This window comes from Lissotriton vulgaris, chromosome 1_1 (assembly GCF_964263255.1).
Source record: "Lissotriton vulgaris chromosome 1_1, aLisVul1.2, whole genome shotgun sequence".
NCBI classification, from domain to species: domain Eukaryota; kingdom Metazoa; phylum Chordata; class Amphibia; order Caudata; family Salamandridae; genus Lissotriton; species Lissotriton vulgaris.
In genome coordinates, this window is record NC_141685.1 from 437,741,960 (window position 1) to 437,766,733 (window position 24,774).

Sequence of the window (24,774 nt, forward strand, 5' to 3'; positions counted from 1 at the left end):
GAAGTCTTGCACCCCACTGTCAGCTGCAAAGGTGCTAGGAATGCCTTTCAAGGAAAAGGTGTCCAGCAAAAACTCACTTACATTCGCAGTATTGATATGGTTTACAAACTTTGTCGTAACCCAATGAGAATGATAGTCAACTAGTACAGGTATGCATTTGTGATACCAGTATTCTGCCCTAACTTTGCTCATAGCCTTCATGAGCAATGTGTTCTCCTGCAATTTAAGGTGGTATGATTTTACCCAACCTTAAGAGGAAGTCTTCATCATTGGGTAGCTCACTTCTCACATTCCAGTATGGCTATATATTTTCTGGTAATTCTTTACATTTCTCAGCCCATTCCTGTGAGATTTTAAATGTAACAAGGTTTTGTCATGTTTTATACTTTCTTCAACTTCATCCTTTAAGATTGCTGTAATGTGGATTGATAGAACCGAATGATCAGGCAGTGTCAAATCTTGAGTATAGTCAACAGCAAGCATTCTGGATCAACAGTCCTCTATGTGGTTTTTGGTTCCCGGTACGTATTCTACCTTGAAATTGTACCCCTGCAGACCTACTAAGGTCAGCCCCATACAAGTCAAGCTATCCTGGATGAAGACAGCTGATAGCCAGAAAGCGGTCCTAGGATACTTGATTCCGGTCCAGGAAAGACATGGCTTGGCAGTTCGGGCTGGACTGTTCCCATGAGGCACAGGGTCAAGGCTGATTTGCATATGACCATGTCTGAACTGGGGTGGTGTAGAGTGCAAAAAAACGATGGATTTAGGCCCAGATCTTTGTACTGGGGTGAATGTATGACATGGTTTTGCATTCTGTCCATTAGCTGTTATTTTTGTACTTGTCACCCCGAGTGGGATGGGTATGCTCAGACGTGAGTCCCATGCTCTCCACACCACTGGAGTCAAGCTATCCTGGCTGAAGACGGCCGATAGCCAGAAACCGGTCCTAGGATGCTTGATTCCGGTCCAGGAAAGACATGGCTTGGCAGTTCGGGCTGGACTGTTCCAATGAGGCACAGGGTCAAGGCTGATTTGCATATGGCCATGTCGGAACTGGGGTGGTGTGGAGTGCAAAAAAACGATGGATTTTTGCACTTCACAACCAAGGCAGTGTTTTTTTCTATATTTTTGGTGGACAACACAGAAATTAAGGGTGATCATTCCTTCATTAGAGGGGGGGTGATTAAGTGCCCTCTTGCTTGCATGGTATGCCCCCACTTTTTGCTGAATAGCTGATGTTCTTTGACTGAGTGTGCCCTGGGCTCCTGCTACCCAGGGTCTATGTTCCTTCCCTAAAAACTGCATTGAAGCGTAAACCCACTTGGCATCCACATGTCAGCCCCTGGTAAATGGTACTACGGATACCCAGGGTACTGTGACCAGAGAAGGCCTCTAAGGGCTGCAGCATGTATAGTGCCACTCTTAGAGGTCCTGTACCCAGACACTCACACACTACCTTTGCAGGCTGCGTGTCTTGGTGTAGAACAAAGTGATGAGTCGACATGGCACATCCCTGTGTGCCATGCCCACAAATCATTGTCCTGCCATACATCAGTCACCCCTCTAGCTGGGATCCCTGTGCCAGAGGGTATAGGTGCATGAGCCTTGTACCCCTACTGTGCCCAAGTCCATTACTGGGCACTGTAAGTGCAGTGCTGCCATTAAGAGTATATGGTGCTGGGAGTTTGTCATTACGAACTCCACAACACCATAATGGCTACACGGAAGACTGAAAATTTGGTTTCAAACTTCTCAGCACAATAAACCCACACGGATGCCAGTGTGGGACTTAATGTAAAATGCACAACAGAGGGCATCTTAGAGATGCCCCCTGAAACTCGACCAACTTCTAGTGACCTGACTGAGTGGCTGTTTAGGCTGGCACAGACAGACATGTTTCTGGACCCCTGGGTCGAGAGCCAGCTGCTCTCGGGGGCCTCAAACAATGCACATTCTGGGACGAGGTGCCGAGCCTCCTCCCCCAGGATGGGCAGGGCTCACGAAGGGAAAGCTTCAAAAGCACGCCACCTTTGTGAGCCTCCCCAGACCAGTTGCTGCTTTTAGGAACTGGTCTCCACTGGTTGTACCCCCCACTTTGGGCGGGAGAAACAGCGGGGAAAACAAGTAAGGAAAAGAGGTGTGTTCCCACCTCTGCCAACTCCACCGCTCAGGAGGGGAAGGCGAGGTGAAGCACAACTCTGCGTCCCCGCCATCTTGAGGATGGGGGGACCTAGCCAAACAGGGACGAGCCCTTGCCCCCCCTCCCACTGGAGGGTGGCACGATAGGGGGTGTGCCCACCCCATGGAAGGGACCCATTGGTCCCTGCCGTTACCTACCTGTAACACCCCTACATCTAGTATTTAGGGGGCACCCTGAACTTTGCTTCCTCAGATCCAGCCTAACAAGAAGAAAAGAAAAAGGACCAAACAACCGTGCAGCCAGCTAACAAGAGGAAGACGCCCACTGATTTGGCCCCAGTCCTACCGGCCTGTCTCCCCTCGAACCTGCTGCTGCGAATTCCTAGTGTGTCCTGCAGCCAGCAACCTTAGAATCCCCGGAGGACTTGCCTGCCTTCCCTTCCAAAGACTGCTTCTCCCGTGAACACCGGATTTGTTCAACTGCAACCTCTGGCAGCAGCCAGAGACCGCGAATCCAGCCCACTCTGCACCCGCCGAACCCGGCCCGAGCTCGAATGGAAAAGCACACGAGGTCACCCCGGCGATCCTCACCCAAGATCCGGTGACCCCCGACCTGCCTCAAGCCTCCAGCCCACGCCTGCAGCCTAAATCCAGAAGGCCCCCTAACAGCGACCAGGAGCTGGTAAGAAGATCCGACCCCAAAAGGCACCCCTGCACCAGACGCCCCAGGGCCTTGTGTGCACAAACCGACTGTGCCTAACCAACCTTTAACTTCCCAACTTACCTTTCCAAGTAGTGGTCACACCCGTCAGTCAAAATAACTTTATTCAGTTATTTTGTGCAAAACCATAAAAGTATACAAAAAGTAAAAACATTGTAAATTTACAGTTTAAAAAAATATAAAAACAAGTACATTTTCAAATGGCTTATTAAAAAAGGGCTATAGAAATGGACAGCCAACCATAAATCAGAATACATTAAGAAACCGCTGTAGGGCAAGCTTCCTGCTATGAACCATGCAGCCTGCATGTCCCCAAGGAAATAAGGGGAGCATTCCTAAAGTACACAATACATAAAGTGCATATTTTACGAGACAGTTAGTATTACAGTGCAATCTATAATAAAAGCTTCAGTCTGATTATCCAGAAGGCAAATAAAAAGCGGCTGACAGAAAAAAGTATTGGCTCAAATACATCAGATTTTAAAATTTATGCGCCAACTGTTACTGCCTAGCTCCTAAATTGAGGCAAATCGGTCTTAACCATCTCCTCCATATCTGTTGATATCTAGGGCAGAAAAACAAAACACGTTCTTCGGTTTCTTTGACAGTAGGACAGGCAGGACATAAATCCAGTACTAGGCCAACCGCCTCCTTTCTAGGAAATTTTAGGAGCAAATTGCCATATCTGAATCTGACATATAAGCTTTTTGCAAGAGGGGGCGAAATTTGGTCTAGAAAGAGTTCAAATTGAGGGCATGATTTTATGGCTAAAAATTTGAATGATAACTGACCACTAGTCGAATTGTTAGTATAGTTATAGCCCACCACCTCCCAATATCTGGCTTTTAATCTCAGAGGATAGATAATCTCTTGTAGCCCTATCTGGATGTTCCCACAGGTCCTTCATGTTCATTGACTTGCACTAATCTGCGATATGTTTAAACCATGGTAAGCTTTTTGCACATTTAATAATCATAATCTCCCACAGAGAGTTTCGGTAATCAATAAGTTGGGGGATAATCATAGGCGCAACCAGTAGGTTAAAGGTTTAAGAGCAGCCAAATCACCAATTCTCTTCAACCCGAGATCGCAAAAAAGGGGAATAGAGGAGTTGTAATAGGTACAGAGATGAGGCATCTAACAAAGATGTTTTCACAAATCGTTAACTTATTGACAGTGGTGTAGCCCCAAATCTCAGCTCCGTACAGGGCTCCACTTTGGGCTTTTGCACAATAGATTTCCAATGCTGGGGATAGCGGTTGTGTGTAAGATGGTTTGTGGAATTTTAGTATCGATCTAGATCTTTCACATAGGGTTAGGCAACTCTTATTTAGCTGGTGTTCCCAATTGAGTGACTCACTCGGACCTATGCGTAGGTAATCAAAGTTATTTTACCCTTTCAAGGGATTCGGGTGTAATCTTGATCTCCCGTAGACCACCCCGTACTTTCCCAAACACCATGTATTTTGTCTTGGAGGTGTTGAGTTCCAATCTCCTATCTGTGCAAAATTCTAAAAATATATCCAATAGTATTTGCAGACCCACTGGTGTCTTAGATAATAATAATGAGTCATCTGCAAAGAGCAGGATAGGGACTTTCTCACCGTGGGAGGGTGCATCATTCTTACTAACCATTAAGCGACTCGCCACATAATTAATGAACAGGGAAAACCGTGTGGGGGCGAGAACGCACCCTTGTCGCACCCTCGCTGTATCAGTATCTTCTCTGTTAGTTCCGACATTTTTCCCCCATCTGACTTCGGCATAATTCTCCATGTGGAGTCGTGCTATCACTGTTACCAGATCGGCAGGGGCACCTAAATAGAGCATAATCTTCCATAACAAGTCATGCGTTACCAGATCAAACTACATAAAGCTTCTGTTTCCCGAGTAGCACATACTTCCACTGTAAAGTGAATCTGAAAGCTTGATCACACGTGCTTTTTTTGGAACTAAAACACGCCTGGTATGTTGACAATATCATGTGGTCATCCATCCAAAATTGTAATTTATCCAGGACTTGTCTAGAAAAAATCTTTTGTAAATTGTCTATCAGGCTGATGGATATAAAGGTGGGAGGCGATAGCAGCATCGCCCTTTGTGTGGATGGTAATCTCGGCTCCCCTCCAGGTTTCTAGGATGTCCCCACCAGTCAATATGCAATTAGACAAAAGATTTATATACGGGCCCATATCATTGGTTCGGATTTGTACAAATTGCCTGTGATCAAATCAGGACCAGGAGCTTTACCTGCTTCTAATCTACTGATTGCTGACAGAGTGTCTCCTAGGCTGAAAGCAAATGCTGTGTTGTTTACATTCGCCGCAGGGGCAATAGTAGCTGCTTCTGAGAAATGGTCCACCCAGGTCTCCGATTAGATACAATAGCTTTATTTTTATTTATTTTATTTTGAGAGTTTTATATAGTTCTGGCTAGACCTGGAGATATCGGAGCGCTTTACATAAGGTTCCACAGAAATTACAACATTACATCAGTTACGCGTTACATCAGGTACTAGAAAAACATTTAAAGAGTGTAGAAGACTAAATAAATGGAGCTTAGAAGGATAAGGGGGTGGGGTAAAGGGTTAGGAGGTAGATAAGATGGAGAGATGAAAGGAGAGTCTGCCCAAAGACCGGTTGGGTAGGTGACGGCCGAGGGGAAGTCCACAGGGCCATCTCCTCTTTAGCTATTAAGTAGCTCCACCGGGCATCAGCCAAACAGCTAGGTCTCAACGGAAAAACAATTAAAGAGCAAAGAAGAGGGATAAATTCAGCATAAGGAAGAATGGGGGTGGAGTAAAGGGGTAGGAGGGAGAATACAACGGAGAGACAAAGTAAGTTCTGTCCAAAGACCAGCTGGGTAGGTGACAGCTGAAGGGGTAGTCCACAGCCCATCTTCTCTCTAGCTATCAAATAGCTCCACCGGGCATCAGTCAAAAAGCTAGGTCTTCACGGTCAGAGGTAGGTTCACAGATTCCATATCTTGATGGGTTGGGAGGGGGTATGACGGAGAGACTAAGGATAGTCTGCCCAAACTCCGGCTGGGTAGGTGACGGCTGAGGGGGAGTCCACAGCCCATCTCCTCTTTAGCTATCCGGTAGCTCCACCGGGCATCGGTCAAATAGCTAAGTCTCCACAGTCACGGGAAAGATCCCAGAGTAAAAGCCCAGAAGGGTAAGCAGAAGCAAGGTCAGGTGAGGGCTGAGGTCACGATCAAGGTCGAAGGTCAGTTAGATTGTCCAGGAGTAGTGGAGCATCATGGAGCGACCCACTGAGGCGGCCATCTTGAGGTCAGATGTCAGATTGTGTCCATGATGTATAAAATCAGTCAGCCCCCAGTATTCTCAATAACTCGAAATGCAAAGGGGGTGTGATCTATGCAGTGGTGCGGCAAAAGGACAGGGCCCTTTGCGTGTTTTAAAACGGGGGCGAGTGAGTCACTCAACCTCTAGACACAACCGTAACTCAGAGGTAATAAGGGCAAGTGAGTAGAATGATGCGCAGCGATCACCCCAGAGGGGGCGGGGGGGTTGGCTGGTAAATCTGGATGTGGGCAGAGGTTAGGGGGCCTTCTCAGAAGGACAGAAACAAAGGTCAGCGGCATCAGAAAGCATCATTTTCGACCCCAGGAGCAATCCCACAGCTAGCTCCCTGGGCGCCATCTTGGCATCTTCGCTAGCGGGGAAAGTCATTGATTTATTCGTGAGAGAGCAGCACATGAGTGGAAGGGCGATCGCTGTGCAGATTAAATGGTGCACGGCGAGCGCCAGTGTCTGCTAATTCTCCCCCGAGGTCCCGATCTCCGTAAAGGGATTTAGTGAGACAGCTCTAGGGTCAGCTCGTAGGCCCCCCACTAACCCCTCCAGCCGCATCCGCACCTTACCGCTGTTTCAGACCGGAAAACTCTTTGTTTAGGCAGTCTTCCTCCCATGGGTGCCGGTCGGCAGATCTATGCCTCAGGAGGAAGGCAGAGAATCCACCACCAAGTGCTCAAACGAAGACAAGCAGTGTTACGGCTTCCGTCCTCCGGGGGGAAGGGTTCAAAATCCCTCCGGACGCCATCTTGGCACTCGATCATATAGGGGTGCGTCGCAGCTCATTTCTCAATTGATTCGTGTTGCAGAAAGGCAATTTTTAGTCCTGCAGGATCCGCCAGTATTCAGATTACAGGATTGGTGAATTCCGGTGAGTTTTGTATGCGGCTGAACGTCGCTTCAGGAACTTCTGCACGGGTCGCCACGGAGCTGTCGCTCCAAGCTCACCTCCCTCTTGACACATGTGCATGTCAATGAGCTAAGAGTGAAAGAATTCTCCTTGCTCCCCTTTGAAACAATATGCCAAAAAAGGCAACTATCCCTCCATTGAGCAGCTAGGACCAGATCTTGCCAATTTTTGTCTGCAGGGTCTCGCTTTGCTTTACTTAACGCTACTTTATAACTGTTGCGAGCCCTGATTACTTCAGTTCTAGAGCACTCTCTAACTGCTAATTGCAGAGCATTCTTGGCTCCCTTACAATAGTTATTGAACCGCTTATTTTCCCCAATACTGGGAGGCCTTCTGCCAGAGCTATATTTAGTAAAAAAGTTTGTAGAGCTTCAAAAAATGTATGATGTACCGATACAATACGAGTTAATTCTGGGTTGTATACTTCCCACACTGCTACACAGATTAGTTAAAAACGATGTGAAAAGCTTATATATACACTAGTATATAAGCCCTGATCAGCTTGGACTTTAGGCCACGTAACTCTTCTGCGGTTATTAGATACGTGCGGCTTCTCGTTTTTAGAAGTGTGACTTGAAAAATTCCTTTCCAAATCTGTACCCCTCATTTTTAATAATGAAGAATTATGATCGCAGTCGTCCCTTGGTTCAATACTCATATCTTCGACCAGTGACCACACTCTTACGTCAACGAATATATAATCTATTATATTAGTGTAGGCACCCCTTTTAAAAGTGGCCTTCCACCCTAAATCAGGTGCAGTTCTCCCATTACAGGCCCTCAGGCTTCTACCTGTGATTAAAGTAGCAATATGCAAGGAGACATTTGATAGGGGTGGGCCTTGTTCGCCAGCAACCAAATTAGGGATACCCCATAGCTCATCCTCTTCCTCGAGCAGAGTGCATTTGAACCGTCTATCCTACTGAGCAGTGTTAAAATCTCCCACAATTATAACTTTAGAGTCAAAATGATATACTCCAACCAAATCGTCCAGTAGTTAGAGTGCAGGACAATCGCTGCTATATAGTTTTGACCTAGCAAACATTAAACAAGGTCAAAATTAAGCTGGTTGGAAAAACAAGCTCTATCTCCATAACATCTTGAGAATCAATTGGTATATGCTTATACTTTAAGGATAAGGAATTTTTAAAGAGAATTAGTTGCCCACCACTGGCCCTAGCCGCCGTTTTAGGCGGGTTAGTTTCCACACTAAGTGGTGTAACCGTTTATATGTACCCTATCTACGGCCCACGTCTCTTGGAAGACACAGATATCATTTTTCCCTATGTAGGAAAACCAATCTGGATCTTGAAGTTTAGAGTGGATACCTGCCAAGTTCCACGATATTATTGTTGGACTCTTATTTACCTCATTATTAGTTATGGATATACACCCAAGTGTATCTGTACTATTTGGGAAATCGCTATCACTGGTAGGGTCAATTAGGTGTGATGTTAATTGATGTTGCATCAAGGGCGTAATCTTAGTTGTACTTTAGTATTATTTATTAACGCATCAGTATTAGTAGTCGATGGCGAATTACTTGTAACTTGTTCGACAATATGACTGCTACCCTGAGGCCCGAGGATTGGTTTATTTTCGCTATTCGGGTGGTCTGTGATAAGTACATTAGAATCGATGTTGTAGTTATGCCTTTGCCCTATTTAAGGGCTTCCAGTGATACATTTCCCATGGGGTTCCTTTGTAATTAACCTATGAGACGACTTGGGATCACGGGTCTCCTGGACTTCCAGGCAATCATTTGGTGCTATTGCGGTCATCATGTCCCTTATGGTGCCTATGTACACAGTGAGACCTCCATCCAATAAGGACAGTCAGTCATGATCGTCTAGGGGGTTGAAAATGTCAGTGATTATTCACAAGGATGGCATATCTATGCGGTCTCCGCCCTCCCCCCAGGATCTCCCCTTGTGAAGACGATATAAAGCTGGGTGTTTGTAAAAATAACCAAGGAGTAGGATACTAATCCCCGTTTTCTCTATGAACTTGTTACCCGCTCTTTCTAGTATTGCTTGGACCAGATCTGGTGACCCAAATGATAGTACTATGCAGTCACCTTCTAGAGATTTTTTTTGATCTCCCTATCCAACTGACCCGCCTCACCATTTTGAACTCTGTGAAAAGGGGATTTGATAGACCTGCCTTTGCACTTACCTCGTATAGTGATTTATTTCTTAGATTGGTCCAATGTTCCATGGCTCCATATGGCAAGGTAGGGACAATAACCAGCACTATGGTGTATGGTGTTGCTTCTGGGGGTAAATGTAGTGTGTTAGCCCCGGCCAATACTCTCGCTAGCATATTATGTTGTCCCTGGCTGCTATGTAACTGCATTTCCGCCCTACGTGCATTATTAAACCTATTTGGGGGTGGTGCTTTTTGAATATACAACAGCCTTTCTTGGATGGTAGTTTGAGTATGTACCGTATGGTTTTGTCTCCCATATGCTACCCAATTGCAGTTGTAGGAGTAGGAATCCAATAGGGCAGTGAGGGGTGCCAACACTGGGCCGAATCAGCAATGCTGGGGAGATCGTTTGGACAGCTACTAGGACCATTGTACCGAGGGTTCTTAGTGCTGCAATGACACATAGTAGCCTGGTGCTGCAGAGCAGGCTGGGTACTCATGTGGCATTGCTGGCTCCTCTGACCCTCCTGGTTTGGGTGTACAATGCTTGCGAGCTGTTCTAATTTTTCGATGCTCGCTTCTGGCCTGGATAACTTTTGCATCAGGGGGTTCAAAAGCTTGATATAACCTCATTCATTTTTGTGCAAAACTCTCTGCTGTCGTCAGTCTGCACGGGGGTTGAGATACTGGGGGAGACGCTTTGGCAGCAGTTAAGGTGTCAATCGCTAGACAGTTCCCTTCCTCCTCGGCCTCCCTCATTATGCCTCTGCGCACTCTTTTTGATGCAGGATATAAATATATAATTGCTTGTCAGAGCTCTGCCCTTTTCTTTGACTGGCGCAAGGGACTACCCCCCTGGATGATTTTGCTTTTTTGACCTCTGGCAAGTACTTTGGGTCTATTGGCTTTAGCACAAAGTCCGGATATTCAGAATAACCCTAAATAATAAAATACCTCATAGTTAAAGCAGAAGTGTTGATGAGATTCCAACAGGGAATGGAGATGTCACAAAACAGCACAAGTAAAAAATTAGTAGGTCTATGAAATTATATGGTTAAAGAAAGGGAAAGATAACTGCTAAAACAGCATCAATCACAAGAATAACCACTCTGTGAGAAATACATAGATTAAAGTAAAGGACTCAAAATGTATGGTCAAGGTCCTAAACGGAAGGTTGTATAACTGAACCAGTCTTGTTTCTATCATCGCAAAAAATATAGCTATAATCACATTGCTCTGGAGACTGGGAGGGGGGCTGGAGTATGCAAACAGGAGTGAAAGGTAGAGGAGGGTGGTATTAGGGGATGTCTTCTCCAAGGATGGTAGATTATCGATAAGGAATTGCTAGGGGCAATCAGAATCTCAAGGGCCGTGACACATCATAGCACTGTCTCCCCGCACAGGATATCACACAGATCCTGCGCCAGGTACACTCACATGCTTGGTACGTCCCAGTCATCTGACTGCAGCGCAGAGCCGACCCACCTGTCATGAGCAGTGAGTAGCTGCGAGCAGTTAGAAAATAGGATGCGGATCGCTGCTGAAGATTGCCAGCCAGATGTTTATTATTTCTTCAATCAGACCCTTCAGGATATCGCGATTTCGCGATTTGCAAAAAAATCGCGAAATCAGCAGTTTTGAAAAAAGTCCGCGATTTTTGCTAAACTGCCCGCGAAATTTGGAAAACGCAATCCTTTTCTTTTTTTAAACGGCACTCCAGCTCATTATTTCTGTGCCCTCGATAAAAGCATCTGTACTCCTTTCATTAAGACAAGGTTAGAGTATTGTTAGAACTTGCGCCGACCTCTGAACTTAACTAACTAAAAGTTGGAAAGTTGTATTATTTCCGTCTGCCAAATGTTAATTAAACACAGCCGTCGCGCTGGCCAGGGGTTCATACTTACACCAGCGCGTGCTGTAGGTTTGCACCACGTTGCCTATCGATATGTGCTCAAACTTCTGTTTTAGTTTATTGACGGTATACCAAGCCCTGGGACAGTTAAGGGGGTTCACTGGGCAGTGCCAGGGGTTGCAGATTATTTCAGGGCGTCTGCTAAACCAGTCGAGCTCGAAAGCATGCAATTGCCACCCTCGATAAAAAAAGTCCCGGTCTTCAGAAGGACAAACTGCCGAGAGCTGGGCCACAATATATTAATCTGCACCTCACACGCTAGTAACCAGTGTTGGTACTCAGCCCTAGTGCAGTTTTTGCTGGCAGCTTCTGAAACGAATCCGTTTTCCTCGATGAGCTAGGAACCCATTCAGCTGGCTCGGTAGAAATCACCTGGGAATTTTTTAACCTGAATTTAATCTTGAAGAAGCCGCAGCAGCCATCTCTCGGTGGATCAAAAGTTGCTCAACTAGGCAGCTGCCCACTTCTGTGGAACCCTAAGCTGGTAGATGCGCACATACACTGTAAGGGTTTATTAAATTTACACTTGTGTTAATGTATTTTCAAGAAAACCAGAAAAGGTATTTGAAAATCATTTAGTAAACATGCAATTAAACAATGTTAGAAAATATGTAGTATTTCCATTGGAATGTCTCCAGTTCGTCAATTCTGAGCACAACAGCATGTTCTGGGATTTTAATTATATTTTTGGCCATTACTTTATGACACCTTCCGGATACTTCTTGTTCACACCGTGTGTGTGTTTGTTAGTCGCACTGACTACATGAGACGCTGCCGGACATAGAATTCCAAGTGCTTCCTGACAAAAAACACACCTGACAAAATATTATTGAAGGTTGGTTTAAATAAAACGATCTGCGACACAATATTTATCGCATTTAAGGAATTGGCAGTGCACGACGAGCATGTTTATTTTTCATTATTTGGAGACTCATAAACGTCAAATACTTTGAGATGACTCCAACTATATTCAAACCTGAAAGGGGGAAGGCGCAGACCCTCGAGTACAGTGACTGTAATCAAGGGAAACCATTGCTTGCATACTTCGCAGCTCGTGGTGAGTGAGGCCAGGTGACAGGATGTGGCATTACAGTGAAAACTGCTGACTCTGGAACTGGAGAACTCGGTTTGAGTCTCGGCGTTAGTTCTTCATCCTGTGATTCTGTGCAAATCACTTAAACACTAAAAACATGAATATGTCCTTGTGTAAAGTAACTGGCGCTCAGGTAAAGCTCCAATCAATACCTTTGGGTTGAGTTTGCGCTATAGATATAAATATGAAAAAGTGCAGAGTCCAAAAAGACCACTACTAAACTACCCCAGCTACCCTGTGGAAACTTTGAAGAGCCTAATGATGTGAGAGGGTAAGTCTGAGGTGACTAACAGGCTGAGAGGCGTAGGTTTAGCCCACAAGGAAGAAGATTTCTAATTTGAAATAGAAACACGTTCTATGAATACTCAATTTCAACATTTTGCATATAATTATAGTTTAACTTACATGCCTGAAACAGATAAAATAGAGAAGGTAGGCTTAAGACAAATTCACATATGATGGACCCCTTTTCTGCGGCAAACATCTGACTCCTGGGTAACACCCCATGCATGGCAGAATTCCTTAAATTTTTTACTCCCATCACAACACTCCTCCTGATGAGCTAATGATTACATCTTCACCTTCAAAGGGGCAACTGAAACCAGCTTGCTTTGCAGCTCACGTTTCTACAAATCTTTCAATTCGCTCCTCTAGTCTGACCCCCCCAGGATATTGCGGCATCGATTAGTAAGTTTAGCGGCACAAGGAATAGTACCAGGGTGTTAAGTACATGCTCAAGTCAACTTATGAGGACTGAACCAGGTAAGCAGGTGGTGACCTTCCTATGCAGTCTGTCTAACTTATTTGGATCAGCCACTACGATTCTGCGCCCTAGGGTGCCTGAGGAAGATGTGTCCTGCCTCACGGATCCAGGAGGCAGCGGTGCTCTTATGGGCATTAGAACATCCCAGGGAGAATTACAGCTCCCTCCCATGAGGTTAGGACTTGAGCTGTGCTTCCGTAGAGCTGCAGACCCTTTAAATATGCCTAATGCAAAGTGGAATACCCTGCTAAAACAGTTTCCATTGATTTCAGGCTAAAAAGGAATGATTATGAGTAAAATAAAGTGCCGCAAAAATGCCGCTAAATTTCCATATTTGTGCCGCTAAATTTCCATATTTGTGCCGCTAAATTTGCTAATCCATGCCGCTATATCCTGTGGGGGTCTGTTCAATTGTATTTGACGCCGTCTTATATTTAGTTAAATTAAAGCCAGTAGATGGCGCTGTTGCTACACAGTTGACAGGGTTACAGTTGAACAAATGTGCAATAGCACATCGCAACCAGACAGTGCTGTGCAATTAGAATTGACAAAACGGAGATTGAAGAGAAAGGAATTCCTGTGTAGTCCGATCCACAGAAAGAATTTGCTAATGAAGAACTTCTTCCAGGTGATTTGAATAACTTATTTGTAGACGAGACGATCTCTTATGATGCTCTTTGCTGAAAATTACCAGCTTGTTGTGCAGACACGTGAATAATACTCACAAGGATGACGTACACCAGCAGCCCAACTACCTTGCGGTGCCAAACCACTAGACCAAATGCTGTGCAGGGACATGCATCACTGAGACACCATAAAGATGAGACTAGAGCAGGTGACTGCCTGAAGGACACGAGTCCCATCAAGAGTAGCACAACACCAACACAGCCGATGACAGACAACGGTATTACCGCAGGAAAGCTTTCGTAAGGCGAGGGGAAACAGCAACTTCAGTTAAAACACCGGGAGTTCTGTAAATTAGAGGACAGATTCGGTTCTGGAAGCATTCTTAATACTCCATTCAGAACGTCTCTGTAATGGCGAGGATCGAAACTACAGGGGTGAAGCCCCATAACTGCCCCGTATGGTATCCCAGTCTTATCGCCAATGAAGAAAAATGCCACCAGGATGACAGGCAAGTTTCTTTATTAAGTACAAGAAATAGATGTCTTCAGTCTAACCACGCAGAGCATCTGCAAGAGGCCCTTCAACATTTTATAGTGAAGAAATGCAGGGAGTGGAAGGAAACGTAACCAGGGAAAGGGACAATTGAGGAACAACACAACAAGGAGTGTTATTGATATGGATATGCAAACATGTATCAAACTAAAAACATTTCGTGTTAATGATTTCCTTGGGACCACTGCACACGTATTTTTACCTTGCACCAAGGTTCCCTGTGGAAGAATGGTGCTGCACTGTTTCATGTATACATGTAAGTTCACAAGGGTAGCATAAAAGATTGAAAACACAGACTTAAAATACCAACATAGTTGTTATACTTTATGTGGCTATTTTGGGCAAGATCCGAAAAAACAAAATGGAGAGTAAGGGATTATGTCCGTGGACAATGGACGAGAAATACTCCTGATCCCCTGGTCACGAATATTAGAAAACAAATGAAGGAGTATCACCCGATGAGTAGGTAGAAGGTTTTCCAAACGTGGAATCAATATTCCTTGTTAAAAAAACCCTCACTCACCACCTAGTGGTGGCATGCTTCATCATCGGGGTCCACCCTGGTGGCCTAGCGTCACCAGGGTGTGCTTCGACACCTGGATTGCAGTGGAGCAGGTTGTGAAGTGTAAGTGCAAAAAATGAAAAAATACAGTGTTAAAAATTGTCCTGGTTATGGCTTTGTAAAAGAATTTTATTGAAAAAGCAACTGGACAATATTAAAATAAAGGGTGAGATACTGGAAGGGGAGTTACGACCTACGTATCTCAATTATGAGTTGGTGGTGTATTGGACCTTTATTTTATATATAAAGCCATAACCAGGACAATTTTTAACACTGTATTTTTTCATTTTTTGCACTTACACTTCACAACCTGCTCCACTGCAATCCAGGTGTCGAAGCACACCCTGGTGACGCTAGGCCACCAGGGTGGACCCCGATGATGAAGCATGTCACCACTAGGTGGTGAGTGAGGGGTTTTTTAACAAGGAATATTGATTCCACGTTTGGAAAACCTACCTACTCATCGGGTGATACTCCTTCATTTGTTTTCTAATATTTTGGGCAAGACTCAAATCATAAAACAAACAAAATGCTTATTCTACAATGACCCAAAATTCTCAGAGGACAAATTGACCATTAGGTACTTATTACCGATGTACAATCCACCTACCTTCAGGGGAGAAAATAGTTGTTCTTGAATCATATCGTCGAGACTGGAAAGAAAAAAAAAGTTTCTTATATCACCATAAGGCATAAATCAACTATTAGACTGGTTTGTCACCATGAGACATTTCTTTTTCAATCAGTGCTGTAAACCAACTGTAATTGCTTAAAAAAAACATTCTCAAAATAAAAGGTGTAAAGAGTGAAGGCAAGTCCTTTGCAGTTTTTTTCTGCATAGGCCTCTTTGCACCCTAATTTGATACCTCAGTTTGTTTCAAATGTGACACAAACAGACATCTAAGATCGTTGTATATCACTTAGCAAAGCGGTACCGCACCAGCCCAACAACAGGCGCTTTCAGTACATATAGAAACTCGGTATTCTTAGAGTACAAGCGGGTGGATTTGCAATCATCCCGGTATGGTTCAAATCATTCGAATGGCTAAACAACCTACGCGCAAATCGAGGCAACGCTAGCGTTGCCTCGACTTGCGCGTAGGTTGTCGCAAGTCGAGGCAACGCTAGCGCCCATTGTTGGGCTGGTGCGGTATAGCTTTGCTAAGTGATATACAACGATCCAGAATGCATACATATGCAGGTATAAGTAATTTCTTGCCCAAAGTCCTGAAGAGGCCTAAATAGTTTATAGGCTGAAACGTGTCGACTGTTATTGTAATCTGACACCAAGAAAACATTGAAATATAATTTAAAAAAAATTTGATGAGAGCTTTGAAAATAGAAGCATAAAAGTGACTTCAGCTTCCTAAGCTTCATTATTAAATGTGGTGATCCAGATGAAGGAATTAAGGTCATAACAAAGTACCATAGATTTCCTTGTTCAAATTGTTGGGCATTTGAACCATAAAAGGGGTTCAAGAGAAAGTATTGTGTAAATATACATACTAAATGTGACAAATATGTAGATACAAAAAGAAAAAAATTAAATACGTGAAAGTGAAAAATATGTTTCCTGATAAAAGAAAGACTTGGTTTACTAAAAAAGTTTTTGTAAATCACTTTTTCTGATTGTGTTGAATCATTTAAGTGTCTAGATAGCTACTAGATGAATAAAGATAAAATAAAAATGGAGATTTAGTCAAGAAGTATTAAAAAAAACAGAGGACAGATAATTATTGGTATCTGTCCTAAAATAAGAAGTTTCTAAAAAATAATACCATAGGCATCATTGTATTTATTCTTAGTACTGTGAATGGCAGCTTCTTATCAATGAATGAAACATCATGCCAAGAGAATTGCTTATAAATGGAAAGTATAGATGTACTACAGAGCAGAGAGTGATATCTTCAAGCTTGCAGCTACTCAGAACTCCCTATTTCAGTTCAAAGAGATGGAGGGCCACTTGACAAATTAAAAGGGCAGGCAAGTCTTAGCTATTTGATTTAAAATTCTATAAATGTGTGTTAATGCATTTCCATACTTGGCACGACTTTGCTTGCCGTAGCCAGTTACTGCTCTGTATTGATTGTTACCACCCCACCTTTTTGCAACTCGCTATTCTTCTACTCAGCGATAAATCACTCAGGTGGTTTAAATCGGTGGAAGACAAATGCTCAATTCCTTGTGTGCTAAAGATGTGCTGGGTACGTCCTCAGTGACGGTGCCGAGAATGTGCCCAGCATGTCCTAGCACCCACCTGCGAAGAAAGCACTGGTGTGACCAAATGCCCCCCAATAGGGATGGCAGCAGAAGCTCTTCTATCCCAACCTCTCCCCCTGGTGATCAAAAGGTGCTCCGACGTCATCAATAGGAATGCTGTGGACGCGCTGAAAGCCATTTGCTTCCAGCATTTCAGGTGAGTACAACGTTCCGGTATGTCCTCTTGTCTGTGGGGTTTGGTGGGAAATCAGGAGCAGAATAGACACTGGGTAAAGGAAAGAGTTTTTCCTTCATCTCTGGTCATTCTTGGTGCGTGATCACGTGTGGGGGTGGGGGGGGGGGGGTTGTAATGCCAGTTGACATTTGGGAAATAAATACTTTGATATGGGAGAGGGCGACCCTTTCAGCAAGGGTTGCTCCACAATCCAGGAAAATATGTTCAGGCCATGTATCCTCAGGAGGTTTCCACTAGACATCAGGGAATTTTATTTAGGCAATCAGGTTGGCCACTCGGGCATGGGTCACCCCCAAAAAACAATGAAGCATGTTTTGCCTGTAACCCCTCCCCTGCACGCTTGGACAAGAGTCACTTCCTAGAAATAGCGAGCCATGTTTGTCCTGTTTATATCCCCCTAAAGGACAGAGTGGCCATATTTTAGGCCACTTTGCCATCTGGTTGGAGGCGGGGGAAGGGGACTACTCGCCACTATGGATTTTGTAATTTATGCATGTTGTGGAGCCTTCCAAAAATATTTGCCTGAATCTGCCAGGCCCCGCTCATATCGGCCGTTCTATCCCCACGGAGAGCCGAAAACTCTAGATGTGGGGGGAATTTGTATTTATAGATATTGGAGAAGCTGCCCCTTACGCAAGGGGCGCTTCCCAGTATTGCCAACACGTTCTTTGTTTTCAGTTCCCAGCTTTTAGCAGAACAGATATTTGTGTAGGTCTATTTGCCCATGGGGGTGGCAGAAACCACTAGACACCAGGGAACACGTTTTTGTGTGGTGAACTGGCCTTTGGCTGGTGGTGTGTGGACTGGCATGTGCCTGGCTGGTTGGCTTGCAATGGACTGGTGGTGTGTGTAAACTGGTGATTGGCTTGAGTCTGGTTGGTGGCAGGAGTAAAGGGCACTCCCTTTGTTTTGTGCCCCCTTTGGGGGCAGATAGGATGGTTGCGACGCTGAGCTGCCCCAGAGACAGACTTCATTGTGTTTTATGTTATGTTCATTTGTGTTGATATAGGGCACAAATCACCAGAGGGTGTTAACTGTTTTATTTCTTGTCTCATTTGCATTGGTCAACTTAATGTTTTGTTTCTTCTTTTTAATGTGGGTATAGCTTTTGATTTCCTTGGCGGCGACACCTAGTTGCACTTTCTGCATTTATTAAAGCTGCAGTTAGTTTTGTTGGATGCGTTTGGTAATAAAACTTTTTGTGTATTGTTTACTTCAAATGAGTATCATTGCCTTGCACCACACTGATTTTTTTTAGCTTAAGCATATAGGTGCGGCACACACGCGCTGCTCGCTTTGCGAGGCATGCAGTAATGAGTATGGAGTAGAAGCTCAGTGTAAGCTCCGCCAATGTTTTTAATTGGCTTGTGTCATTGTCTTTCGGAAATTCTGCCGTCCGATTGATTATGAGGCTCTTTAGTCCCTCCTTATTATGGCCATGCCGTCATTTGTATCCTTCCATGGCTACTGGCCCCTTTACTTCAAGTGTTGCACTGCATGTGTTATTTAGATTGTGAGCACTATTTTCATTAATAAGGTTCTCTTACTGCCCGTGCCTTCTCCCTCCTCCCGCAGTCCATGCCTTCTCGCCCAGCCATTCCCATTGTTCTGCCTTCTAACCCCCGCACTCCAGTTTGCAATGCAATAGGTCTCGCGTAAATGAGAGTCCTATTGCGATGCAAATGCTTGTTCTTTTAACTGTTGTAATGATTGCAGCATATTCAGCTTCTGTTTTACTGTGTGTCAAATTCAGTTTGGATCTGTGCAAGTTATGCATTGTGTTGTCTTGCGTGCAATTTTCTTTTGTTTTTCCTTTGTAGTGGGTTATTGTTGGTACTTGCTGTGTGTGCATAGTAGGTGGAGTTGGTCCTTAGTCTAGTTGTCTGTGGCAAGTGAGCGGTATTATTTTGGGTATAAAATTCATTGTGTGGCCTGTTTTTTTTTAGATTATGTTTCAACAGTTCTATTTACTGTTTGATACAGACACAGTTTGTTGAGTTCAAATTTGATACAGTGTTGTTTATTGCTGTTGTGTTTGATTAGTAAGCACTATGGCTGCCCGACCTGGCCTGCAGATCGTTGGTTTGCTTTTTGAATCTGCCTAAAATATAGTTCTGAGACGGACTCTGATTCCGAGTCAAAGGATCAAGTTGCAGATCAGGGCCGTGAATTTTCTGTCTAAGAGGAATCAGCTGATGATGAATCCACTATTGTGCCCCTTTTAGAGGAGGACACTGGTATTCCAGTAGTGCAGCGAAAGCAAGCTGGATTGCAGGCAGAGTCTGGAAGACTTCCCTGGGTTGCGCCCTAATATGGTGCAGCCTATTTTGCCTGTCTTTAGTGGTGTTGCAGGGTGCGGAGTCAATACAGATAACTCTTTGCCTGGCATTTTGTTTTCACCCGTTTATTGATGATGTGCTTTGGATGATATTGTTGAGCCGACCACTTTGTATATAGAACAGTTTTTGATGGACAATAAAGCCACACTTAGGACCTACTCTAGTGCTAGCTAGTGGACTCTCACAAATCTCCATCAGATTAAGCAGTTCTGAGATTTAACTGTGTTGATGGGATTGCTAAGAAAGCCACCACTATCTTTATATTGGTCTACTAGTCCCTTGATGGCAACTGCTATATTTGTAGCAACCATGAGTCGAGATCAATATTTGCCTTTGCAGCGGATGCTGCATTTGGTCTATAATGCTACAGTAAGACCACAAGATCACCCCGATTGTGACGGTCTCTTAAAGATTCGGCCTATTCTTGACCATTTAGAGATAGTTTCTCAGAGATTTATGTGCCCTGGAAAGATAGATTTGTGGATGAGTCTCTGGTCCTTTTCAGAAGCCATTTGGTTTTTAGACAATACATTCCTAGCAAGAGAGAACGTTCTAGTTTTCAGATGTATACACTGTGTGAAAGTGCCACTAGATGTGTGTGTAATTCTAGGGAGTGCACTGGTAGGGATTCTTAAATTGACCCTCTCCCCACCCAAACCCCATGGTTGCCCTTCCATTGTTGGAGTCAGTGAAAAAATTGTGTAGGAACTTGCCAGAGGACTTTTTAATAAAGGTTACCATTTATATGTGGACAACTTCTACACAGTCTTGCAACTAAATAAGGAATTTTTCAAGGTGAGCACTGTGGCATGTGGCACAATCCGCTCTAACTGTAAAGGTTACCCCAGAGAGATTTTGCGTAAAAACAAACACCTTGAAGGGACAGAGCAGTGCCTTGCATAGTAATGAACTTCTTGCTTTGAAAGTTTTAGACAGAAGAAATGCTCACAACTATTCATGATGAAAGCACTTCACCTGTGACTGTTAGTGGTCAGGTAGAAGAAGTGTGAAAACTATAGCAAGCAAATGGGAGGTGTTGATAGAGTAGATCAAAGGCTAGAGCCTTATAATGCTGCTCGAAAAATCATACATCTGGTAGAAGTTGGCTGTTCATTTGTTTAATTTGGCATCCTTCAAGGCTTATGTTGTTCTCAAAGATTGTTTCTCCAGATTCCAAGATCAGTTTTGTACAGTTTCAGCAGGCTGTAATAGGCAGCCATGTTGAAGTTGAGCAGGCAAGTAGTCAAAGTTTGAGTGGTGGAGGATGCGGCTAGATTGAAAGATCACGACTTTCCTGAAAACATTCCTCAAACACCTCAAAAATACTTTTCTTGACGAAGATGTAATCTGTGTCTGAAGAAGAGTACGAAAAGAGATTCTGGGCTGTGTGTGCCCATGTTTTAAATTGTACCATACACAATTAGTATTGGGAGCAACCAGAAGAGTAAAAAGAAACAGACTTTTGTCTGTATTGCTATATATTTTCTGTTTAGATACCTTGTTGGCAGTAGTTCCATTTTCTTAGTTACACCTGTGGCGTATGCAGTCACTGCTGGCATTTCATCTTCTACCAATAGAATGGGACTTTCTATTCGGAAAAAAAGTTGCTGTTTTTCCAGCCTGTGGTTTGTGTGTATAATCTGTTTATTGTGTGAGTGTTTAAGAAATTAAAGTGATGTGGAGCTTCATGGTGATGTCTGAGAGGCGTTTGGTGCGTGTGTGTGTACACAGTTCACATGTATGGTCACAACATTAATATTATGCTCTGTGTGCTGTCACTAGAGAGGGGGAGGAGTGGGAGGGCAGGGGGGAGTCACCTTGCTGCTGATCACTACAAACAAACAACTGGCCAAACATCAGTCTACTTCGTCATGTGCTGCGATTGCTGCGTTAGTCCTGTGGGCGAATGAAAGTGATGGGCCCTGGAAAGGCACCATTTGTTGATGTGTTATGTGAAGGGCCTGCAACTGGGGGTGTTGATGACTTTGTATGTGTGAGAAGCATGAAAAGGTATGTGAATGGCCTGTAAAGTGGTTGGTGCCTTGTGGTAGCTTTACAGGTAGAGTCACCGATTCAGTATTTGAAAATTATAATATCTTATTAACATTGATTTCTATATCCTCACAAAGAAACACTCATCCTTCGTTTGATCTGTTCTTGTCGCGGGCACTAGGCCCAGTCACACAAGCGAGGCAGCATTTTTTTCTTGTTAAGTTTGGGGGGGGGAGGATGGTAGGGAATTTATGGATTCCTCCTGAAAGTTTGTGTCACAGAAATGCAAGGAAAATGTGAGATATTAGGCAAAGTTGTGGTTTTTAAGGCATTGATGGTATTAAAAAAGAAACTTCGCGGGACCCAAGTGAGGCACACAATTCTGGTCACTCTTCGGTGTCTAGTTATCAGAAATGTCTAGGTTTAGTTGAATTCTCCAGGTGGCAGACGATCCCTGCTTAAAAAAATGGCGATTACCCCACAGCCAAATCAACTCATTTTGGTGAAAGGAAATACGAATGTCGCCAAATTTGGTTTTGGCACCTTTCCTGTGGGGGCAACACGGCCTACACAAACCAGTACGGTATTATTTTTTTCGGGAGACTTGTGGGGAATGCTCGGTGGTAAGAAATGTGTGGCTCGCCGTAGATTCCACACATTTTCCTCACAGAAACGTGAGGAAAATGTGTGCTTTTAGTCATACTTTGTGGTTTGCAAAGGCTTCTGGGTAGGTAAACCTGGCGGGAGACACTCAATTCACCCCACCCCTGGATTCTCCTGTATGTCTGGTTTTAAACAATATTTGCACATTTGCTAGGTTTCCCTAGGTGTTGGCTAAGGTAGGGTCCAAAATCCACAGCTAGCCACATTGCTCCCCGCCCAAAAAAAGAAGAAACGGGTCAGCTTTCAGTGGAAAAATGTGATGAGTACATGTTGGGTTTTCAGGCCTTTCCTGTCAGCAGTACTAGCCTGACCCACACAAGTGAGGTACCATTTTTATCAGGAGACTTGGAGGACTGTTGGGTGGTAGGAAATGCATGCAGATTCCAGCACTTTCCATCACAGCTATGTGAGGAAAATGTAAGTTTTCAGCCGAAGTTTAAGATTTGGTATGGGCTTTAGGGTAAAAAAAACCTGGTGAGAGCTGCACAAGTCTCTCTACCCTGTATTCCCCTAGGTGTCTAGTTTTCAGAAAAGTACAGATTTGCTAGGTTTCCCTATTTGTCCGCTGAATAAGGAACCAAAATCCAAAGCCACCCACTTTGAAAAAAGGGACAGTTTTCAGCAGGAAAAGAATTGGTGTCCATTTGGGCCCTTTCCCGTCGCAGGCAGTAGGCCTACCTACAGACGCGAGGTACCGCAAAACATACAGAAAATTAGAGCATTTGTTATCAGCAGTTGCAATTCCCCGCATTCGTGCAGTCTAAATGGAAGTCAGTGTTTAAAAAAGAAGACATTTTGAAAAATGCCCTCATAATCACATGCCATTATGGGTACCCATAAATTCTGAGCTATACAAATCACCACTGATCCCAAACTCATTAACTGGTATCTATTCCAGAAATACACTGACTTCCTTGATACCTATTTTTCAGTCTTTATATTTGACCATACAAATTGCTCTATACCCGATACACAATGAAATCCCATTGTAAGTTGCCGTTCAGTTGTTGCCTGGGTAACTTGGGTTCTTGGAAAACCTACAAACCCCATATATACCCGCACCCAAAGGGGTTTATCAGACATAATGGCATATTGTTTTTATTAATCATCCACTGTGACAAGAAGATACAAATGAAAACGTGGTTACAAATGGCTAATATTATTTCCCACTCAAAACTTTTTTAATATTTTTTTATTTCAACAGTAAGTTTCTATGGGGACACTTTGAGGGAACTACACAAATGAGCCCTTGCTGAACTCAGAATTCGGTTGACTTTTCAGAAATCCTTAGCTTTCTGGTATCACCCATAAGTTTCACTTTGATTTCCACCACAAACTGGTAGTATGTTGAAAGCACAAAAATTAGGATAAATTGGCTACTTTTTTTAAAAAGGCCAAACATGTGGTAATTCAGCTCTGCATGTTCCTAGCTAGGATAATTACGACTTTAGCACACCAAACCTCTTGTTGATACCATTTTAGGTACGAAATTTTTTTTAAAATACATTTTTTTGCACAGCACTAAATGTATTCTTTCCCCACAAAAATGTAGGTATATTTTTTCTATTTTCTCTGTTCCCTCGGGATCTTCAAACTATGGGTATCTTTGGAATTCTCCTAGATGTTGGAAAAAAGGATGCACATTTGGAGTGGATACATTATGTGGGAAAAAATTATAAAGGTCTAAGGGCAAACTACCCTAAAGAGTCTAAAAAGGGCTTAGCATTCTAGGCGTAAAAGGCTTAGCAGCCAAGGTATTAAAAAGGGAGAAAAACAAATAAGACAGCTGATAACATTCAGATAAACAAAGATGAAAGACTGCAAACAACTTTGAATATTGCAAGAAATTCTCAACTTAAAAATACACAATAGTTTGCAATATAACAAGGGGTGTAATAATTCAAATGGACAGTTTGAAGTGCCAAACTGGAATTCTCAAAATATTTTAACTAAACAAAGAATAGACCGCACTCAGTTCCAACATGAATGGTCCAACATACATTAGTTTTGTCAAGAGACCGCCAATAGACTACTGCCCTACTGTGTGCCTTGAAAATATCACCCAATATGAATAATTTAATTTCACAGGAAAGCACACAGAATTATGCCGATAGACAGAGGAAGGGTAGAGACAGACTGGGAAAACTCTCTTCTCTCCTAAACAAAATGTGTCCGTTAGCGATTAGGAGCAGGGCACAGGAATTATAGAGCAGTGGAAAATCAAATCATGCAGCGGGGTTGACCAAACAAAGCAAATAATGCAGTATAAGGTGTGTAGGAAGCTGGCTCTGCATACACTACACCAAAGTAAGGCATAGTGAACACAGAGTTCAGAGAGTCCTCAGAGGTATAGCAGAAGCTAAATTAGGTTAGTAATAACAGCTCTCTTTGTGGTAGTGTGAGCGAGCAATTTAGGCTTATCCATAGGGTGTGTTAAGCATTCATTGTATTCACTGAATCAAGACTGAAGGCACAAACTCCAATGTGGAATCCAGACAAATTGGGTATGTAAAAAAAAGGTATACTTATGTTTTGTTTTTTAAAACCAAGCAGGACTTGGCATAGGTTAAGTACAATAT

The 24,774-nt window shown here is 43.6% G+C and overlaps 1 protein-coding gene across 1 annotated transcript in view; it reads right to left on the minus strand.

Annotated features, from left to right (window-relative positions):
- Positions 1 to 24,774, minus strand: part of PSMA4 (proteasome 20S subunit alpha 4) — a 155,720-nt gene that overhangs the window by 109,135 nt on the left and 21,811 nt on the right. The window contains exon 3 of the mRNA XM_086953153.1: positions 15,357 to 15,399. Coding sequence (XP_086809279.1) covers positions 15,357 to 15,399 — 43 coding nt within the window. The remainder of the gene's footprint in view (positions 1 to 15,356; positions 15,400 to 24,774) is intronic.